Genomic DNA, 21,095 nt, shown 5'->3' with positions numbered 1-21,095 from the left:
AACACGCTAGGGTCACCATCCAGCCTCAACAAGCGCTCGGAAATGGTGTCCAAGTGCCGACACGAGAACAAGTGTCTCCTAAAATACCATGGTGTCACCTAAATATGTCTCCACAGTGTCCTGCCTACACCATTCACGTTCACACACCTTGCTCATAACACCCTGTCCACACCAGCCATATACATGTACACTGCGCTAATATCACACTGCTAGCCCTATAGCCTCCTGCCTACAACATCCACACACATTGCTCACCACCTGCCCACACCAGCCACACATTCTGTGCTAACATTGCACTGCTAGCCCCTGACTTCAACAACCACACACTCTGCACACAGCCTCCTGGCTGAAGTAACACCGCTAGCCCCCACATTCTCACACAGCTTTTCATACCACTCTCTCCTGGCATACCGTAATGTCGCGCATAAAAGCAGGTGCTTACGGCCGTATAAGCCGGGGTTCAAATCATGCTTCTATTCAAGGTATGCTTCTATTCAAAACATGCTTCTACGTCAACATGATCAGTCTGCACTGTGCAGTGCTTACTGCCGCACATGTACGTGCACAATGTACTTTGCAGGGAGCGGCTTCTATTCAAACCATGCTTCTGTGTCACGACACGCTTCAAAAAATTGGCTTCTATTCGAGTCCTGCTTCTATACAGGTCATGCTTTTATACAGGTCATGCTTTTATACGCGACACTACAGTATATACGGGCATGGTCGGCGGCACCCAATCTTCATGTTGCCTGATGATTGCGAGAGCATGAAACTTGAAGTACCTTGAAGTGCCGTAAATAAGCCCTGGGCGTATACAGAACAAGGGTATGAAAACTGGGCGTATATTTGGGCATGGACATTATTTCAGGATTGGGCCTATACAAGGTGCACATTGCATCGCTTGCGTCTCATAAGCATGCATACGCATACACAGGTACAGTATCACCCTGGGCGATTTTTGGGCATGGGCGAACTCACGGGCTTTGAGTGTAGATGTCGATTCGATGGGCGCTATTTCGGGCATGGGCGTTATTTCGAGTGGGCGAATACACGGAACTTTACGGTAGCAGCAAACAAGCCTTGATTGTCCTTGTTGTTCTGTTCGATACTGACGAAATAGATAAATTCCTTCATTTCGACCACTCCGGTGTCATCAGTGAAGGTTGAGAATAATGAATGGCTAGAATTAATCTGAAAGAACAGTTTTATTCATAGAAGAGATAGAAGAGAGCGCATGTGGTGGAGGTGGAATTGGTTCATTGATAAACAGGCCGAAAGCTGCTGCTTACCCTTTGAGAGCTTTGAGTGTACCGGTAATTTTTAAAACTTGCGTTGGCATGTGTGAGACCGAATGTTGCAGAAGAGGTGTGTGGTCTTGTGTGGTTATCGGTAATGTACACTCATGACCTGTCGTCATTTTGCGAGAGCTTGGGCAATTCACTTGTCCAGGCAAGAAGGCAGCAGTGCCTGTTCATTCTGGTGAAGTAAAGTAAAATAATACCATCCAACCAACCATCCAGCCAACCAACCAGCCAACTTGTATGAACACGTCAAGTGAAACATACATGTATGAGCACTGTTTCTGTGTAGCACTTCAGTGCATACCTTTGTAGCACTTCAGCGCATGCCTTTGTAGCATTTCAGCGCATGCCTTTGTAGCACTTCAGCGCATGCCTTTGTAGCACTTCAGCGCATGCCTTTGTAGCACTTCAGCGCATGCCTTTGTAGCACTTCAGCGCATGCCTTTGTAGCACTTCAGCGCATGCCTTTGTAGCATTTCAGCGCATGCCTTTGTAGCACTTCAGCGCATGCCTTTGTAGCACTTCAGCGCATGCCTTTGTAGCACTTCAGCGCATGCCTTTGTAGCACTTCAGCGCATGCCTTTGTAGCACTTCAGCGCATGCCTTTGTAGCACTTCAGCGCATGCCTTTGTAGCACTTCAGCGCATGCCTTTGTAGCACTTCAGCGCATGCCTTTGTAGCACTTCAGCGCATGCCTTTGTAGCACTTCAGCGCATGCCTTTGTAGCACTTCAGCGCATGCCTTTGTAGCACTTCAGCGCATGCCTTTGTAGCACTTCAGCGCATGCCTTTGTAGCACTTCAGCGCATGCCTTTGTAGCACTTCAGCGCATGCCTTTGTAGCACTTCAGCGCATGCCTTTGTAGCACTTCAGCGCATGCCTTTGTAGCACTTCAGCGCATGCCTTTGTAGCACTTCAGCGCATGCCTTTGTAGCACTTCAGCGCATGCCTTTGTAGCACTTCAGCGCATGCCTTTGTAGCACTTCAGCGCATGCCTTTGTAGCACTTCAGCGCATGCCTTTGTAGCATTTCAGCGCATGCCTTTGTAGCATTTCAGCGCATGCCTTTGTAGCATTTCAGCGCATGCCTTTGTAGCACTTCAGCGCATGCCTTTGTAGCACTTCAGCGCATGCCTTTGTAGCACTTCAGCGCATGCCTTTGTAGCATTTCAGCGCATGCCTTTGTAGCATTTCAGCGCATGCCTTTGTAGCATTTCAGCGCATGCCTTTGTAGCATTTCAGCGCATGCCTTTGTAGCACTTCAGCGCATGCCTTTGTAGCACTTCAGCGCATGCCTTTGTAGCACTTCAGCGCATGCCTTTGTAGCACTTCAGCGCATGCCTTTGTAGCACTTCAGCGCATGCCTTTGTAGCACTTCAGCGCATGCCTTTGTAGCACTTCAGCGCATGCCTTTGTAGCACTTCAGCGCATGCCTTTGTAGCACTTCAGCGCATGCCTTTGTAGCACTTCAGCGCATGCCTTTGTAGCACTTCAGCATATGAATACAAGATATGCTACTCTATCTCTTATTGCGTATTATGTCTATCATTTGTTGCATCACAGGCTTCCATACTGAAGAGTCAGGCGGACACATTGGACAAATTTGGTCACGCTGACGCAGCTGCAAAGTTGCATCATCGCCATCAAGAAATATCTGCTGACTTGGAATCCAGTAGCGATGACTCATCTAATGCAGCCAACGATGAGGAGTCCAGTGAACTGTGTCTCTCAGACAGCAGCGGTATGTGTGTGCATATGTCTGTGTGTGCGTGTGTATGTGCATGTGCGTGTTTGTGTGTGTGTGTCTGCCTGTATGTGTGTGTGTGCGTGTGCGCGCGCACATGAACGTGTGCATGGGTTTCCTCTGTTTTATTTGTACTCCCTTATTGTGGCTGGTGGTTGTGGTGCAGCAAGCTTGAAACCTGCCTTATTTGGCATTCCAACTACAGTCGACTTCTGATAGTTATAACGAACACCATTGTGCAGGAGAATTAGTTCTTTATAGCCAAAGTTCGTTATGACAGAAATGCACTCACATTATCATGATTGGCATGTGGCCCATGACCACCGTATGAGTGCACTTGGTTTACATGCGGCCATTTAAGATCTGGTTCGTTACAAACGAAAAATGGTTTGCTACGAAGGGTCAAATTGGCATGGGTTCAAACAGGGACATGCACAACAGTTCTCTATGTCACGAAATTCCCTATATGCGAGTTGGTTGATGTTCTCTGTGATTGCAGAGAGTGAAGTTGGTTGATGTTCTCTGTGATTGCAGAGAGTGAAGTTGGTTGATGTTCTCTGTGGTTGCAGAGAGTGAAGTTGGTTGATGTTCTCTGTGATTGCAGAGAGTGAAGTTGGTTGATGTTCTCTGTGATTGCAGAGAGTGAAGTTGGTTGATGTTCTCTGTGATTGCAGAGAGTGAAGAGGGTGCTGCACAAGTACTGCCCAGACGCCAACAACCCAGGGTGCAGCTGACCAAGGTGAGCGTGTCTAATTGACAGTAGTAACTGTACACTGATTATGCGACGTGCTGCGCTACTTTCTTGTTTCATGCTGCCACATTACTACCATCTACTGTGGCACATGTTGAAATTTTTTGAATAGGGAAACATCCCCGACACAAGCAGTTTCACAGAACACATATTTTGATTTTACAAATCTTTTTCAAAGGACTGACCGGTTTCGCTGTCTAAGGCAGCTCATCAGAGTGAAGAGAAATGTAAAAACACAACAGAATTTATGCAAGCGAGAGAGGCACTAAAATTTACTTTTTGAAGTACATAGATACAAGTAGGCCGCCAAAATGCTAGGGGCCCCGAGAGCGTTGGGAGTTCCTAATTTGGAAGTGTTGCATGCTGAAATTCTGTTAGGCCACACTGAAAAAAGTCTGTGGTTCGACTCACCCCACCGACCGTACATTTTTCAGCCCGACCGTAACTTTTTTTCGGCGGGCTGTCGTGTGACTGACGTACGTGGACTGAACACGTCTACGTGCTGTGCAGCGTGAGTCTGCGGACGCAGGCGGCTCCTTTTGGACTTGACTTGTAAGTTGTAGTTGTACTGCAGTGCAGTGCAGTGAGTGGTACGACTGCTGCCTTGTGCTGGTAGTAGAGTCTACTCGATACGACCACCGGCAGACTGGCGAGACTTATTTTGAAGTGACCGTCCGGTTGAGAGTGATTGCCTCGTTCCAGATTAAGGACGGCCTTCTGTTTTGGGATGAAGGACAGACGAGATTGATACAACATGTATGGCATAACACTGCGTAATAATGCCGATGTACTGGGTGTCTAAAGGCAGTACAGTGTATTTACATGTACTAAAAAATATATTTAAAAAAAAATCCGCCCGCCCGTAAAAAAAATGTCCATGTTAGTCGAACCACACACCTTTTTTAGTTTGGCCTTATTAAATGTGTATATGTGTAATAATGAGGGTGGGCCTGAATTCCAATATGGATGAATGCCTATATCATCCAGGAACGTGCTTTGTAATTATGAACAAGTTGTGTGTTGTACGTGAAAAAAGCGTGCAAGCCCAATTTGTACATATATCTGTCTGGTAATGTGTCTAGACTTATTTTTGGCAGTGTCAATATATTGACACTGCTGACCTCTTGTTTCATGCCGCATTGCTACGATCTACTGTGGCACATGTTGAAATATTTTAACCCCTTGTTTCATGCTGCCGCATTACTACGATCTACTGTGGCACATGTTGAAATGTTTAACCCCTTGTAATTGTGTCATGCCGCATTACTACGGTCAAGAGTACATACCCCCAAGAGTGTGCAACTGCCTGCACAACCTCTATGTAGTGCTGCGACGGCAGAACTTCACATCACGTGACATGGTTCAAAAGGTTATACTGGAAAACAGTGCAAAGTGATCACAAGAGAGTTGTACCCAAAGCTGGGTTTCGTACAACCCTGTATCAATCATGCACAGAGTGCAAATAATGTGTACGGGTTCATCACGTGATGTGAAGTTCTGCCGTCGCAGACCCCATAGCTGGAGTTGCACACTTTTGGGGGTTATGTACTCTTGCTATGATCTACTGTGGCACATGTTGAAATGTTTTAACCTCTTGTTTCATGCCGCATTACTACAATTTACTGTGGCATATGTTGACATGTCAACGAGCCTGTAAAGGTGAGTTCGCGCCTGTAATGGGGTATTCACACGACAGGCACTTGTACGTTTTACAGGGAGTGGCATACGAGAAAAGTGACTGTGTGGATTCACACAGCTGCACTCGACGACAGGCACGTTTGCATTTTTGAATGCTTCACCGACCAGTAGCCATGGGTATTTCAAATTTTCAAAACACACATACGATAATTATCATGCTCTAAAGAGCCGCGTAAAAATCAAGTCTTGTTTCGCGCTTTTTGGTGTAAATGTACTCGTGCACGCCACGATTATCGTGAAAGTGGGCCCCCAGCTCGCTTTCACGTTTCAGCCACTTTCAGGCACTTTTCTCGTTCACAGGTAAAATACCATAGCAACTTTCCGGTGCACGTGGATTTGCCTGTCGTGTGAATACCCCATAAAGGTGATTATCACTCTTCTATATCGACCTCCACTAATTCTCGTGATCCTTGACTGGTCCTATCTCTTAATTTGCTAAATCCTATATATAGGATTTTGGTCATATTTTTCAACTCAAAATGGGTGTGGCATGAGAATAGCAAAAAGTATGTGACCAATTCTTCCTTGCTAGGTCTTAGGGAGCATCTCATAAGTTCGCATTTATTTTGCAAACGTAACGCATTTCGAATAGACTTTACCCCCCTACCTCCCCCCTCTATTCGAAAGTCTTATCGCACATTTTCTGTGTTTAGAGAGGTTTTGCATTCCGAATTTCGGTACAGCGTTCTTCGGTCATTTGTCGAACATCAAAATGTCGAATTTTCGCACCAACGTCTGTTTTGCAAGTCGAAAATGATGTGTTTTCATTTCGTGAGCCCCAGCATCAGCAACGTCCTGTCCCGTGCTCCATTTCTTGCTGATTCCAACGAACTTTGATCGCCCAAAGAGTCGAGGGCCAAACCTGCCCCCTCAGTCGCCTCAGAAAAACCAACTCCATGCCCAAGTCAAATGTTATGCGTGTCGCCCTAGTCTTTTCAGCCACACAGATGACGGTGAGGACACTCCAGGCGAAAGAGAGTAGACAGGCAGTGGAGAGGAGCAATCAAAGGTAGCTGACGATGCTATGTCGCCAAAGACGCCTGCCAAGCGATGCCGAGATAAGAAACCTCTTTGAATAAATCACGCGCTAGCGCTCTTCTACAAGAAAATGCATCCGAAAAATATTTTCGGCAAAGTGAGCTTTTTCCGAACAAACACGCCGAATCTTCCTGTGCATTTTCGACCTCGCTCCCGCGTGCCGAATCTTTTTGCCGAATTTCGGAATGCAAAACCTCGCTTTTATCTACTGTACACATCCATGCCCCATGCTATGATATGCGCTTATGTACATGATTGTACAATCAGTCATGTACATGTACACGAATGTTTTGCTAGAGCGGTCGTGAATGGCATACAGTAGTACCGCATTTTAATACTGAGTACAAAGTACAATCAATGACATGTACACGCAAATAAGCATAGTTCCTCCACAACAACTGTACTGCTGTAAACGCTGGCCAGGTACACAGTTTGATCAGGCTGGTGTGACATTTGACACCTCTGAGTAGCCTGCATGCATGTAGCTGATCTGCAAACACAGGTAGATCTCCACCTAAACACACTCATTTGCTGCAGGGATCTAGCACTAGTAGTACAGTAGATTGTACAGTTCCAGAAAATGTGCGAACAGTCATTTTTCTATTCGAAATGGCCGCTACCCCCCTACCCCCGTTTCGAAATGCGTTACGTTTAGAAACAAAATGCGAACTTATGAGATGCTCCCTTAGTAGATATCGAGAGTTGAACGAAAGAGCTTGGAAGCTCAGGGCCCTACGCTATGCTTTTTTGCCTTGATGACCTAGACAAAAAAAAAGCATAGGGATGTTATAAATTCTTTAAAAAATCCTTTTTTTTAAAACCTGGGATTCGAACCCGCACTATCGCGCGCCCTGCATGCATCCCCCGATACACTTCGCATACATACTAATTCTTTGTATATACCATACTAATTCTTCCAAGTTGTTTCACATTGTGATCTTGCATTTGAAAGCCCTATTTGAATATGCATTGTGGCCAGCCGTCTTTGATGGCACGGTACGGTAGGGGATAGGTACGGGACAGGTACGATCGAGGGTAATACGACACCGTCTAGCTGCCTGCAATATTCAAATAGGGCTTTCAAACGCAAGATAATAACGTGAAGCAACTTGGAAGAATGGGTATGAATGCGAAATGTATGGGGGAATGCACGTAGGGCGATAGTGCGGGTTCGAATCCCAGGATATGCCTGAAAAAAAATAGGAGAATTGAAAAATTTATAACATCCTATGCTTTTTTGCCGTCAGATACGGATAGCGCCAGGCGTGACACAAACAAACACACAAACAAACAAATACCAAACGAGAGAGCTTGGAAGCTCAGGGCCCTACGCTATGCTTTTATGCTTTTTTGCCTAGCTCATCGTACATGTTATAAGAACTGATGGAAATGTCTTTTTCCTAGGGCTGAAACGATCGTGGGTTTTCACCTATCGATTACTCTTTAGCTTAACGATCGAGTAATCGATTATAATCCTTAGCAAATAGCGTCAGAATTTTGTGCAAAAATTCTCCTGTTTCCAAAAGCTAGGCCTTCATAATACCAAAAATCTGCATTAGTGACAGGGTAGCTCCAAACCATGACAGTTTTGAAGTCAATTTATATGCACCATGCCCCTGGCAACTGCATACACACAGCGGAAACTGATTCAAACTTCACAAAACGAGGGTTTTCAGTACTTTTTGGACTCAAAATTCCTAACGAGTAATCTATAACGTAACGATTACTTGATTGATAAGGAATTATCGATCGCTTACCGAGTAATTGGTATAATCGTTTCAGCCCTACTTTTTCCGTTGATTGGCCACATCACTGTATTGCAAAAACGTTTCAATCGGTTTGAATATTATGAGTTAGGCAAAAGTATTTGCAGAATTTATTGCGGATTGTTATTTCTCTAATAATCATCTACTTTTTGGTTTGCTCCTTCTTTTCTTTTTATCTCCTTATACTGTAAATCAACAAATTTTGGCCGATGAGAAAATAGAAACCTCTCTATTAGAGAGGTTAAGATGCACGTTATTTCCGAAGTGACGCTCAATTTCACGTCAAATTTGAAATCGATCGGTATTTTTGCTCTCACATGCATCCATTGCTCAATCATGCATCATTTGCCTATATGACAAACTTTGGCCTGCGATTTACTTTGGCCGGTTGGTACCATGTACCAAGCGGCGAAATCAGCGAAATTAAATCGCCAGCGAAAATTAGTTGATTTTAATACAGTAAGGCCACACCAAGTTTTTTCATTGTTTCTCGTCACCGCGCGCGTACCTTTCTTGAGGATTGGACCAAAAAAAAATCTCGCGTCCCGGTAAACACGCATAAAAAGGCGTTGTAAAAGTACGCGCGGCGTCAAATCTGGAGTGCAGTGCTAGTGCACGAACCGAAGGACGACTTTTGCACCGTGTATGTACGCATACCGGTAGTTCAAGTACCACACCACCACACGACCTGGTCGTCTTCTTTGCTACACACAGTTCCGGTACAAGTCAAGACAGTGCATGACAGTGCACCGTTTTGGACTGACAGTGTTCCGGGCATCGGTAAACTTGCGGCATTGCGGACTGTACCCCTTGTATAATAACTTTGGTTTGCTTTCTTTCCTATTTAAATAACATGCAACACTGGACTTCCTCACCAGAGGCCGGTGCAGGAGCCTGGTTTTCTGGCTGTATGTTGCAATTGACTGTCACGCGTGGTGTATAGTCTGATTTTAGGTCATAAATTGGGCCTTTGTAGTGTAAATAGCAGTTTTTGTTTTTCAAACCCTATTTTGTTTTTTTTCCGCCCGCCCGCGTTCCTTTTGAGATTTTCAGGTGACGAGAAACAATGAAATAACTTGGTGTGGCCTAATCGGATTTTCTGGCCTTTTTGTAGTAATACATGTACATTGACCTGTTGAGCCAATGACGACGCCGAATGCATGGTTGCCTGTGGAGCACATTACATAACTTTACAGTCTCCTAAAATACGTATCCTGTCCGACGGCAAAAGAGGCTGCAGATTTAGTTTTTCTGCGCGTCGACGGGATGTCTGAGACGCGAAAGTTCAGCTCGCGTTATTTGGCTCGCACGTTGAAAAATCAACGCGAGTGACCTGCTGCTCACGTGGAAATTTGGACATTACATAACTTTGCAATCTCCTAAAATACGTATCCTGTCCGACGGCAAAAGAGGCTGCAGATTTAGTTTTTCTGCGCGTCGACGGGATGTCTGTCCTGACGTTTACTGGGACCGGCTTAGACTCTGCCGATCACGGGCGTTCTGGACTCAACGGGATGTCTGTCCTAACGTTGCGTGGCACCGGCGGACTCTGCCGATCACGGGCGTTCAGGAGTCGACGGGATCTCTCTTCCAACGTTTCCTGTGACCGGCGCTGAATCGCTCGTTCACGCTTATTTTGGAGACGACGGGATCTCTCTTCCAAAATATGTTTATGCTGACGCATCCTATCACCTACTCGGCGTCTATTCTAATTTAATTTCCTCCTTGTCTCCCTATTTCTTTCCAAATCTCCCTCTACATCAGGGAGTCGTATACATAATACGACGAATATTGGTACGGTACGGGACAGATACATGAGCCCGCAAATATTGTGGACAGCTGTTATGTACAATCCTGTAGAGCCTTTGTAGTCACAGATACGGGACAGATACGGGATTGCTCCAGGCGTGACACAAACAAACAAACAAACAAACAAACAAACAAACACCAAACGAGAGAGCTTGGAAGCTCAGGGCCCTACGCTATGCTTTTATGCTTTTTTGCCTAGCTCATCGTACATGTTATAAGAACTGAGGCAAAAGTATTTGCAGAATTTATTGCGGATTGTTATTTCTCTAATAATCATCTTCTTTTGGTTTGCTCCTTTTCTTTTATCTCCTTATACTGTAAATCATCAAATTTTGGCTGATGAGAAATAGAAACCTCTCTATTAGAGAGGTTAAGATGCACGTTATTTCCGACGTCACGCGCAATTTCACGTCAAATTTGAAATCGATAGGTATTTTTGCTCTCACATGCATCCATTGCTCAATAATGCATCAATTTCCTATATGACAAACTTTGCCCTGTGATTTACTTTGGCCGGTTGGTACCAAGCGGCGAAATCAGCGAAATTAAATCGCCAGCGAAAATTAGTTGATTTTAATACAGTAATCGGATTTTCTGGCCTTTTTGTAGTAATACATGTACATTGACCTGTTGAGCCAATGACGACGCCGAATGCACGGTTGCCTGTGGAGCACATTACATAACTTAGCAGTCTCCTAAAATACGTATCCTGTCCGACGGCAAAAGAGTCTGCAGATTTAGTTATTCAGCGCGTCGACGGGATGTCTGCGACGCGAAAGTTCAGCTCGCGTTATTTGGCTCGCACGTCGAAAAATCAACGCGAGTGACCTGCTGCTCACGTGGAAATTTGGACATTACATAACTTTACAGTCTCCTATAATACGTATCCTGTCCGACGGCAAAAGAGGCTGCAGATTTAGTTTTTCTGCGCGTCGACGGGATGTCTGTCCTGACGTTCACTGGGACCGGCGCTGACTCTGCCGATCACGGGCGTTCTGGACTCGACAGGATGTCTGTCCTGACGTTTCCTGGGACCGGCTTAGACTCTGCCGATCACGGGCGTTCTGGACTCAACGGGATGTCTGTCCTGACGTTGCCTGGGACCGGCGGACTCTGCCGATCACGGGCGTTCTGGAGTCGACGGGATCTCTCTTCCGACGTTTCCTGTGACCGGCGCTGAATCGCTCGTTCACGCTTATTTTGGAGACGACGCGATCTCTCTTCCAAAGTACATGTATGTTTATGCTGACGCTGTTTATGCTGACGCATCCTATCATCTATTCGGCGTCTATTCTAATTTAATTTCCTCCTCGTCTCCCTATTTCTTTCCAAATCTCCCTCTACATCAGGGAGTCGTATACATAATACGACGAATATTGGTACGGTACGGGACAGATACAGGAGCCCGCAAATATTGTGGACAGCTGTTATGTACAATCCTGTAGAGCCTTTGTAGTCACAGATACGGGACAGATACGGGATAGCGCCAGGCGTGACACAAACAAACAAACAAACACACAAACAAACAAGTACCAAATTAAAGCTGTGTGGACCCTGGCTAGCGCCAGACGTTACTGAAGTAACGTCTTCTGCATAGCTACGGGAATTAAAGCTGTGTGGACCCTGGCTAGCGCCAGACGTTACTGAAGTAACGTCTTCTGCATAGCTACGGGAATTAAAGCTGTGTGGACCCTGGCTAGCGCCAGACGTTACTGAAGTAACGTCTTCTGCATAGCTACGGGAATTAAAGCTGTGTGGACCCTGGCTAGCGCCAGACGTTACTGAAGTAACGTCTTCTGCATAGCTACGGGAATAAGATAATTTTTTCAAACACTAACATCTCAGGCTCATCTCCTTGCCCAATATTACTAAGGCATGTGCCCTATTTTTCGAATCCTATATATAGGATTTGAGATTTTACTGGACATTGTTTTATCCTTAAAACTGGTAGTTTCATGACGGCATGTGCGATATGTCGTCATGAAACCACCCCGTGCCACACCTGCAATGTTCTTTTGCACATTCACTGCTTCAGTCCTTTCTATGACAGCAGCTGAACAATTATGCTCAAATTTCCAATTATTGCTGACAATGGGTATCCATCAGAAATACTAGAGAGGTTTTGCATTCCGAATTTCGGAATTATTTTCGGAATGTGGCGGCAGGAGTCGAAAAAGTAGTCGAACTTTCGGAAGTGTGGTGGCGAAAGTGCATGGTTTTCCGAAAATAGATTTTCGGCTCTTTCATGTTTGGGAGTGCATATTTGAATACAAAAAAGTGTATTTTTCATGTTTGTATTTTTGCTTTCTGCTGCTCTCGATTATTTGAAAAAATTTCCACGTATGTACTTTTGATTTTTGCTAGTTTTGCTGCTCTCGCTGATCTCGCCATGTTGACTAATCTTCTCACGCTTCATCACACTCTATCTTCCTTTGCCCTGGAGCCTACTAACAGTACAAGACAGTAGTTCGCCAACCTCGTCTTCAGCTGTTGGATCACTTGGTCCACCATCAGTCCGTCCTCGTCTTCGAACCGCACCCAAATTCAGTTTGACCTGCGCACATATGTACATGGATTTGATCCTGCTCAACCCCTTCGACGCTCTCCATTTTGTTTTGCATGGCAACCCTTGGAAACGAAGTCGAATCAGATTTTCGGAATGCAAAACACTGAAAATACAGTTTTTCGGAACGCGCTTTTTTCGGAAAAGCACAGTCGAAAATCATTCCGAAATTCGGAATGCAAAACCTCTCTACTATCGCCCTATGAATCTAAAATGTAAACATTCACGCCTCAAACACATTTACAACTTCCATGAAAACCATTATGCCGTTATTATTGGTCGTGATGACCAACAACAACGGCATAAAAGGCACACATTTTCAAATCCTATATATAGGATTTTTGGCCAGCAAATTAAGAGATATTACCCATATCTCCGTAATATCGACCGCTTGTATCGACCACTTAGGCATTGTAATCTTTCGACTTTGGAGGGACTTAAAATTTTTCTCTCCACTTCAAAAAGAAAATTTAAAAGAAAGAAGACAAAGGAAGAGAACAAGCAGGATTTGAACCCACAACAGTATGAATCTCAAGCAACCCCTTATACCACCCAGCCACTGTGCTGCAGATGCTGTACCCTGTTGTTCTTATAGTCTTGTACCCAAAATAGGCAACATCCTATGTACACTATAGTACAAATGCTATACTAAAAAGTAGGGCTCAAACGGTTAGTCCGATTAACCGGTTGCAGACCGGTTACAAAGAATTAACGGTTAACCGATAAAGATAACGGTTACGCAGTAACTTTTCAGTCAATTTTTCAAGTATCAGGTCGTTGCAAAGTATGCACTTTCGCAGGCTGTCGCACGCGTACGCAATTTCTGGGCTGTCAACTCGGTCATATCTGGTCTCTTGGTGTGAGAGTATGTACATGTATGAATGAGCATGCAAGAGAATGTACATGATTGTGTGCGTTGTACTGAATAGGGTACATTTTTTGAATGAGTATAGTCAAATATACGGTTAAAAAAGAGTCCGCAGGATTGCCGTGGCTTATAGGTTATAACCGTTAAACCGACCGTTAGCTTAGCAGTTAACCGTTAGGGGTAAAACCGTGACCGTTTGAGCCCTACTAAAAAGGTTAAAATAGCTCGTAAAGGTTCAAATTTTGGGGTTATGGCAAAGGAATCGTGATAAATAGGATATTGACCTCGACTTCGGTCTATATGGGAAATATCCTATACGTACGAGCCTGTAAAGGTGAGTTCGTGCCTGTAAAGGTGAGTTCGAGTGTGCGAGTGCGTACGAGTGTGCGAGTGCGTGCATATGTGAGATCGGTAACCGAACACTATGTTGAACAGCTTCCGCTTCTGCCGGGAAGGGTTCTTTTCTACTGCTGGTTGACGCATTGCGGTATCCTCTGACAGTATGTGTTTTGCATGGGTGTTTGTTGTACATGTGGTGTGTGTTGTACATGTGGTGTTTGTGTTGTACATGTGGTGGGTGTTTGCGCGGGTGTTTGTTGTACATGTGGTGTTTGTTGTACATGTGGTGTGTGTGTTGTACATGTGGTGTGTGTTGTACATGTGGTGTGTGTGTTGTACATGTGGTGGGTGTTTGCGCGGGTGGGAGTTGTACATGTGGTGTACAGCTCGACAAGAAGAACTGCCGAGGTGAAACTAAACTCCACGAGGCGACGATAAATGGCAACTTCAAACTTGTGAAGAGCTTTATCCAGCAAGTATGGGGAATGACATCCTCGTGTGACCCGTGTAGTTTTGCATTGTAGCGGTACTTCAGACTTTCTTCATTTTTTGCTGTTGTTATGAGTGCACAATTTATCTTATTTATTTGCCATTTTACTTCAGAAGTACTTGTATTTCTGGGTATGGTGATATCGTGGAGCATTCAAGAATAGTACTGTACTGGACAATAGTATGAATGGCCTGAAGAAATTGTAGTAACGTTAGACTTGCCCGCTGTTCATAGGCATCCTGACCCCCTGATAAAACTGTTCATAGGCATCCTGAACCCCTGATAAAACTGTTCATAGGCATCCTGAACCCCTGATAAAACTGTTCATAGGCATCCTGAACCCCTGATTAAACTGTTCATAGGCATCCTGAACCCCTGATAAAAGTTGTTTGTACATATGCATTGTACATGCAGGTCAATCTATTTCCTTGCTTGCTGGTTACGCTGCCACTGCTGCTGAACAGGGTGCAAATGTCAATACTCGTGACTATTGTGGATGGACGCCACTGCATGAAGCCTGCAACTGGGGACATACTGGTCAGTTGAGTTTTGTCACCGCAACCTCCGTTACAGTGTTGTGATGTGTGTATGTGTGTGCACGCGCGCGTGCATGCATGTGCGTTTGTGTGTATGTGTGTGCTGTGTGCATGCATGTATGTGTGTGTGTGGGGGGGGGGGGGGGGGGGGGAGGGGGGGGTATGTGTGTTCGTGTGTGTAAGTTGAAGTTCACTATGGTGGACTAGCAGTGGTTGGTGAAGTCAATTTTCAGTTAAGTTTAATTCCAGGCAGTCCTGTTGCCACTTGTCATGTCTCTTCTCTTCTCATTCTTCTCCCTGTTGTTCTGTCAGTTTTCTCTCATTTCTTTTGAATGCCCAATTGATCTTCTTGAAATTATTTCCGAATTTGTTTGTCTGTTGTTTCCAATCTTTATTCTCACGATGGCTTTATTGTTGTTGTTGTTGTTGGTGGTGGTGGTGGTGGTGGTGGTGGTGGTGGTGGTGTTGTTGTTGTTGTTGTTGTTGTTGTTGTTGTTGTTGTTGTTGTTGTTGTTGTTGTTGTTGTTGTTGTTGTTGTTGTTGTTGTTGTCCTTGACTTCGTTTCCACTGTCATCATCGTTGTTGTTGTATCAGCTGTTGCGGAATTGCTTTTAGAGAACAAAGCCAATGTGAACGATGTTGCAAGTGAGAAAGAAGTGACAACACCACTGCATGATGCTCTGAGAAATGGCCATCACGACATTGCCTTATTACTGTTGAAGTTCAATGCTGATGTGGCCGTCACTAATGCAAAGGTATGTGGGTGCGTGCGGGAGGGGGGGGGGGGGGGGGGGGGGTGGCAATTTTTTAAAGCACCGTGAAAGTCCTACCAACACTATCCTGGTAGTAGTGCATTGAGGCAGTGAGTGCCAGCAGTGAGTGCCAGCAGTGAATGCCAGCACATGACAGAACTGGATTACGATTGCTGTCAACAAGAGTACATACCTATGTTAAGAGTATGCAACTCGATTACCCCCGGCCCATGGCAAACGTTTTTTTACGACTGCAGTTTTCGCGGCTCTTTGGCTCACTGATGCCATCATGCGTAGCCAGAGATCAAAGTACAAAGAATTATTTGTATATCTCAGCTACGGTAGTCGAGGCAGAATAGATTGTTGTGCCCTGAATCTGATGAACTCTCACCATATCTACAAAACAAACGCGGGAAAGCATACGCACTTGATCATACTTCTGCCAAAGAATGACGCAATCAATAATTCTGCCGTGGGTGAGCCCATGACAGATGGAGGTAGGAGTTGTTTATGTACTCTTGCCGGCAGTACCACTGTGAAGTACTCTTGCCGGCAGTACCACTGTGAAGTACTCTTGATCCGCTCCCTCTCTAGCTTCTACTCCCTGTCGAATTTCTACTTGTGACGCAAATTCAGCATATACATATACATGTACATGTACGCCGAAACGCAATGTTGAACCAACGCATGCATTGCTGTACACCATATATGCCAGTGCCGGTGTGCAAGTGGATGAGCATGTGTACAATCCAGCACTGTACATCTGATCTTCCGTGTACGCATACAGCGACACGGCGACACAACAGGGGATCAAGGGTACTTTACGGTACATGTAGCTGCAGGGTGTGGGGCTCCGGTGACGACTGTTGTGTGCACATGCTGTTTCTTCACTGTTCATTCTTGCAGGGCCACACTGCACTTGACATATTTGTTAATGTGGCAACGGAAGAGGAGGGTGAGGACCGAAGCAAGTGGCCAGCTGAGTGTCAGCAAGTCTATGGATGCCTTGTCAAGGCAGGTGCACAGCATCGGAAAGGATTTTCTGTTCAGGAAGCGCCACCTCGTCGAGCAGCCCATCCAAACCAGCCAACGAAACCAGTGCAACATAGGACACGGCCAACAAGAGAGGCAACCACCGTAGCAAGACATCAACACGATGTTACAGCGGCCAGTGAGAAGACCCGGGAATCATCAAATATGCGTGCTACCGGTCTTTGTGGTGTTGGGAATTCCGGCAATGCTGCTGGTGGTGCTCGAAAAGCTAACGACAATGCAAGGAGGCCATCCAGTGAAATGGTAGCAGCATTGATGAGGGAAAGGTCGGCAGCTGGTATAAAGAAAGCTTCTACTAATGGTGGTGTACTGGCGGCTCCCTTGCAGTCGAGTGGCTCGACAAGCTCTTTGTCTGACACTGATTGTGTTGCAGCATCACTGCATGTACCTATATCTGGCATGGATGAGTTTTCCAGCTTACAACCTGTTGTGCAGACCGTGTTGAGTAGTGACACGGAGGCTATGAGCAGTGGCAATGACTTTGATGTTCCTTCTCTGCCACCGCTTGTCTCCAGTGGATCACGTAGTGAGTTTAGTGCATTACCTCCTTCTCCGGAGGGAATTCCCCTATTGGCACGGAATCACTCACAACCAGCACAGCCAAGAAGATTGCGCGGTGTTGATGTGAGCAGCTCTGATAGCGATGATAGTCTTGCTTCATCTCCCGTACATCCCAGCCGAAAACGCAAGCGTCCCTACGAGAGGTTAGCACGGTCGTCTTCAGCAGCAGTAGCTGTGTCTACAGGCGGTGGCGGCATGTCCTCGGTGACTTCCTCTCCTGGTGTTCTCGTTGATGAGAACGATCTTGCCTTCGTACCTGGCAATGATGCCTGGTTAATTGATGACCTGGCACCGACGCGGCACACTGCTGCTGCTTCTGCTGCTGCAGGGAGTGGTAAACTCCGTACTACGCGAGCCCCTCCTCGTTCCCGCGTACAGCGCAGCACTGCTTCTCGCTCTGGCCCATCAAGCACGAGCACATCCACTACACAGTCAGCTGCTAGACTACATCATGAACATGGCCATGGTGCTCTGTCAGTGGCTGATGCACTGCTGGACATTGGCAGCAGCAGCAGCAGCGGCTGTAGTGATGAAGAAATGCGTGTAGCTAATGATCATCACCCTACTGATCATCACCCGATGGGGACGCATCATTTGTCCAGCTCCAGAGACTCACTTCGTATGGATATTGCACATGCGCCAGTCGCGGTTCGCACCAATGCTAATTCTACAGCAGCTCTGCGAGTAAAGGTAAGCTTTGTGTGGAGCTTACATCATGAGGCAGGAATATCACGTCGTATCATCGTAGTGCCTGTATTATTACTGTATTTGGTTATTACTATAACTTCGAACCTTCCGAGTAGTTGGAAGGCTGGTGGAGTGTGCTTCCAAGACGTGCTAGAGCTGATTGGCAGTTAGTTGTACAACGTCAGTACCGTTGGTCAGTGTCGTGCAATGGTGTCACCTGAGCTGATTGTCAAGTAACTGGTGATGTTAGTGGACAATATAGCGTAACTTGTAGTTTCTTTGTCCTTCTTTTCCTGTAATGTAGTCCATGGCTCTCCATCCGAGTCTATCGAAGTATTGTCAACAAATATTCGGCGCATATTGTATTTCGGCTGTTTTCGGTATTGGCCTCTGAGTCTTAAAATTTGTTGCGGTTCATATTTGTTTGCAAGGTACGGTATCACAGAGTATACAGGTAGCAGCGGTACAGGCTGAAATTTTAATGCGGCCAACGTCACTTAGCCCTTCGAGAGGATGAAGTTTAACGCTCTGAAAATTTGTAGACTTACAGAGGTTACAGGACTGTAAAACCGGGAATTTTCGGTGGTGTAATATTTTCGGTGTTTCCCAAAATCAACGGCTCGGGAGCGCACAAATTTCGGTTATCACTCCCCCCTCACGTGACCGCGGACTCCTGCATATACACTCACACAATAACCACACAACTTGGAGATAGCGCGCTTCTTGTATTATGCCAAACCTGACACGCTGAGTCCAGCTTGGCTCAGCTGAGTCCCTAACTGCTATTTACTGCTCTAACATGAAGCCATGCCTGGAAGAAGGGAAAGAGCGAAAAAGAAAAAGAAAATTCTGGCCTTCTGCAAGCAATAACAAGTAATGAGTGCCGGCTGTGTAAAGTCGCACAACCATGAAGTCGACCGGATGATGGTGAGTGTCACATCTTGCTCTGCTGCTCCACCTGCGCATACCTGATACGGTGGTGCGCTTACGGGCTGCCAGGGCCCCCGATGCCTCCCTGATGCGCCACGGGGTGCAGTCGAAGCACCTGTAACACTTCGGTGATCCAAATGCAAATGCAGCCTTGCCGGTCGCCCGCCGGCCTGCCGCCTACGCGACCAGCCTGAGACTGGCCCTGCCGCATTTGGCGCTTCTAAACGATGCGATCCGGTAGACCTGGTAGACAGCTCACTGGGCTGCCAAATACGTGACTGGCTTCCGGAGAGATCCATACTGCATGGCAGGGCGCCCAGCTCAGGTCGCACGCGGTAGCAGCGTGAGCTGAGCGCGGTGAGGGTTGGTGATAACTACAGTTTCCTCCTTCCTCCGCCGGAAACTTCCATTAAACCAGTTTTCCAGATCCAAAAATGCATTTTGCACACTGTGTGGCATGGCATTGTTGTATTCTAGGTCGTGTTTTATTTTTGGTAAAAATTACCTGGACCAAAGTTATCGAAAATAAATCTCCACCGAAATTTCCGGTTTTACAGCAAGTGCTCTTCCTGAGCATGTAGCGATACAGCTTTATCAGCCCATTACAGTCCATTCATAAAAAAGATGGACTTTTAGCTTTTGGCCATAAATGGGTCAAACTTGAGTTTTTTTAGAATTTTTTCTGCAATCTCCTATGGAATCCTCTTTCAATTATGTTTCTGAAGTCTATTTGTCCAAAAAGCAAGCCCTAGCAAGAATAGGATTTCGGACAGGTTTTGCCCCAAAAGCACTGAATTGGGAAAACCATCAAAATCCAGGCCGGTTGACCTTGCCTGCAACAGTGCGTTGTGCGGTTCGAACCCCAGTTCAGGTACCCTTTTTGGGCCCTTTTTCAAATTTTGAATTTCGCAGCCCTGCTCTGTGTACTCGTATGATAAAATCACGGAAAATCGCCAAATACGGGAGCTCACCAGAGCCAGTGCCCATCTTTTTATGAATGGACTGTGCAGGCTGTTAAGTCTCTAGATAAAACTCTCTGGTCTCCAGCGCCACATGTTTGAGGAGGTGGCTATTCTACTAGTCTGTTTGCCCTCTGCATCAGCAGGAGAATGATCACTATCTGTTTAGTCACTTTTGTTGGTGTTCCTTTGCATTCAACACAGGTCAAGGTTGACCAGTTTGTGTACTTAATCTCCTGCCCGCGCTTGATTGGCGGCGGCATTGAAGAAGCAACAGTGTGCTGGCTTGCTGAGCAGGCTGCATCACGCTACATGACATCCACTGGACTGAAGGGTACGATAGAACTGTGCATGCCGGATGGTGCGCTGCTCGATCCCAAGGACAGCATAGCCAGTCTTCTCACTGATGGTGACACTGTACATTCGCACATCTCCTCTGTGTCTGCACAGCCCATTGAGCAGCGGTATGCGGATACATGCTCTGCCAACAATGCAGGTATGTGTATAATTAAGTGTACCATGATTTGCACTGGGCATTGAAGCCTTGAAATTGCGGAAATCATGCAGGTGTGTACTGAACTGCATGCATGATTCAGATCGTAGTACTGTGCTGCCTGTACATGAGCACACAGAACAGGTAGTACAAATGCATACACAACGTCAAGACTCCACAGCAGACGCTCACATCCTCCACCTACCCTGAGCATTGTCTGGTTCGACTGTTATTGCCCCGTCTGACGATTAAGTACCTGGGACTGACTCTCGACTCAACTTTAAGTTTCAGTGCCCACGTTAATTCCCTCAGGGAAGATATCGGAAAGAAACTAGATGCTTTTCGACGTGGAAGGAGGAACCTTGCTGTCCAGGCCAGAAGGCAGTTCTACTTGTCAGTAGTCCAGAGCAAGCTCGAGTACGCCAGCACTGCCTACGTACACTGTCTCGCCGACAATGTGAGAGATCAGCTGCTACGCATAAGTAAGAGAGCACTTAGATGCATATTTGAGCATGACACATTCACGCGCACATCATACTAGCTTGAGAGGTACCACGTAATTAGCTTAGACAAAAGATATCATACTATAAAGCCCATATTCTTCGTGTTCCGTTGCATCCACAATATCTGCAGTTCACTCCTCTCTGACGATGACATGTTCTCCCTTCGCCGTGACTGCGCTCACACAGATAGAGTCACCCGCGGCCAAGTTAATAATTTCCTTTCTTTACCCATTGTGCAAGCTCAAGCTGGATACAA

The 21,095-nt window shown here is 46.0% G+C and overlaps 1 protein-coding gene across 1 annotated transcript in view; it reads left to right on the top strand.

The window, feature by feature from the left end:
* Window positions 1-21,095, top strand: part of LOC135823741 (tonsoku-like protein) — a gene marked incomplete at its 5' end in the record, with an annotated part of 39,752 nt that overhangs the window by 4,865 nt on the left and 13,792 nt on the right. Inside the window, 7 exon segments of the mRNA XM_065336584.1 lie at window positions 2,863-3,040; window positions 3,718-3,782; window positions 14,262-14,351; window positions 14,830-14,902; window positions 15,496-15,656; window positions 16,560-17,957; window positions 20,048-20,339. Of these exon segments, the coding sequence (XP_065192656.1) occupies window positions 2,863-3,040; window positions 3,718-3,782; window positions 14,262-14,351; window positions 14,830-14,902; window positions 15,496-15,656; window positions 16,560-17,957; window positions 20,048-20,339 (2,257 nt within the window).

The sequence above is a fragment of the Sycon ciliatum genome, chromosome 1 (genome assembly GCF_964019385.1).
Source record: "Sycon ciliatum chromosome 1, ocSycCili1.1, whole genome shotgun sequence".
Lineage (NCBI taxonomy): Eukaryota > Metazoa > Porifera > Calcarea > Leucosolenida > Sycettidae > Sycon > Sycon ciliatum.
Note: the sequence above shows the minus strand (reverse complement) of the source record. Positions and strands in the feature narration are given on the sequence as shown.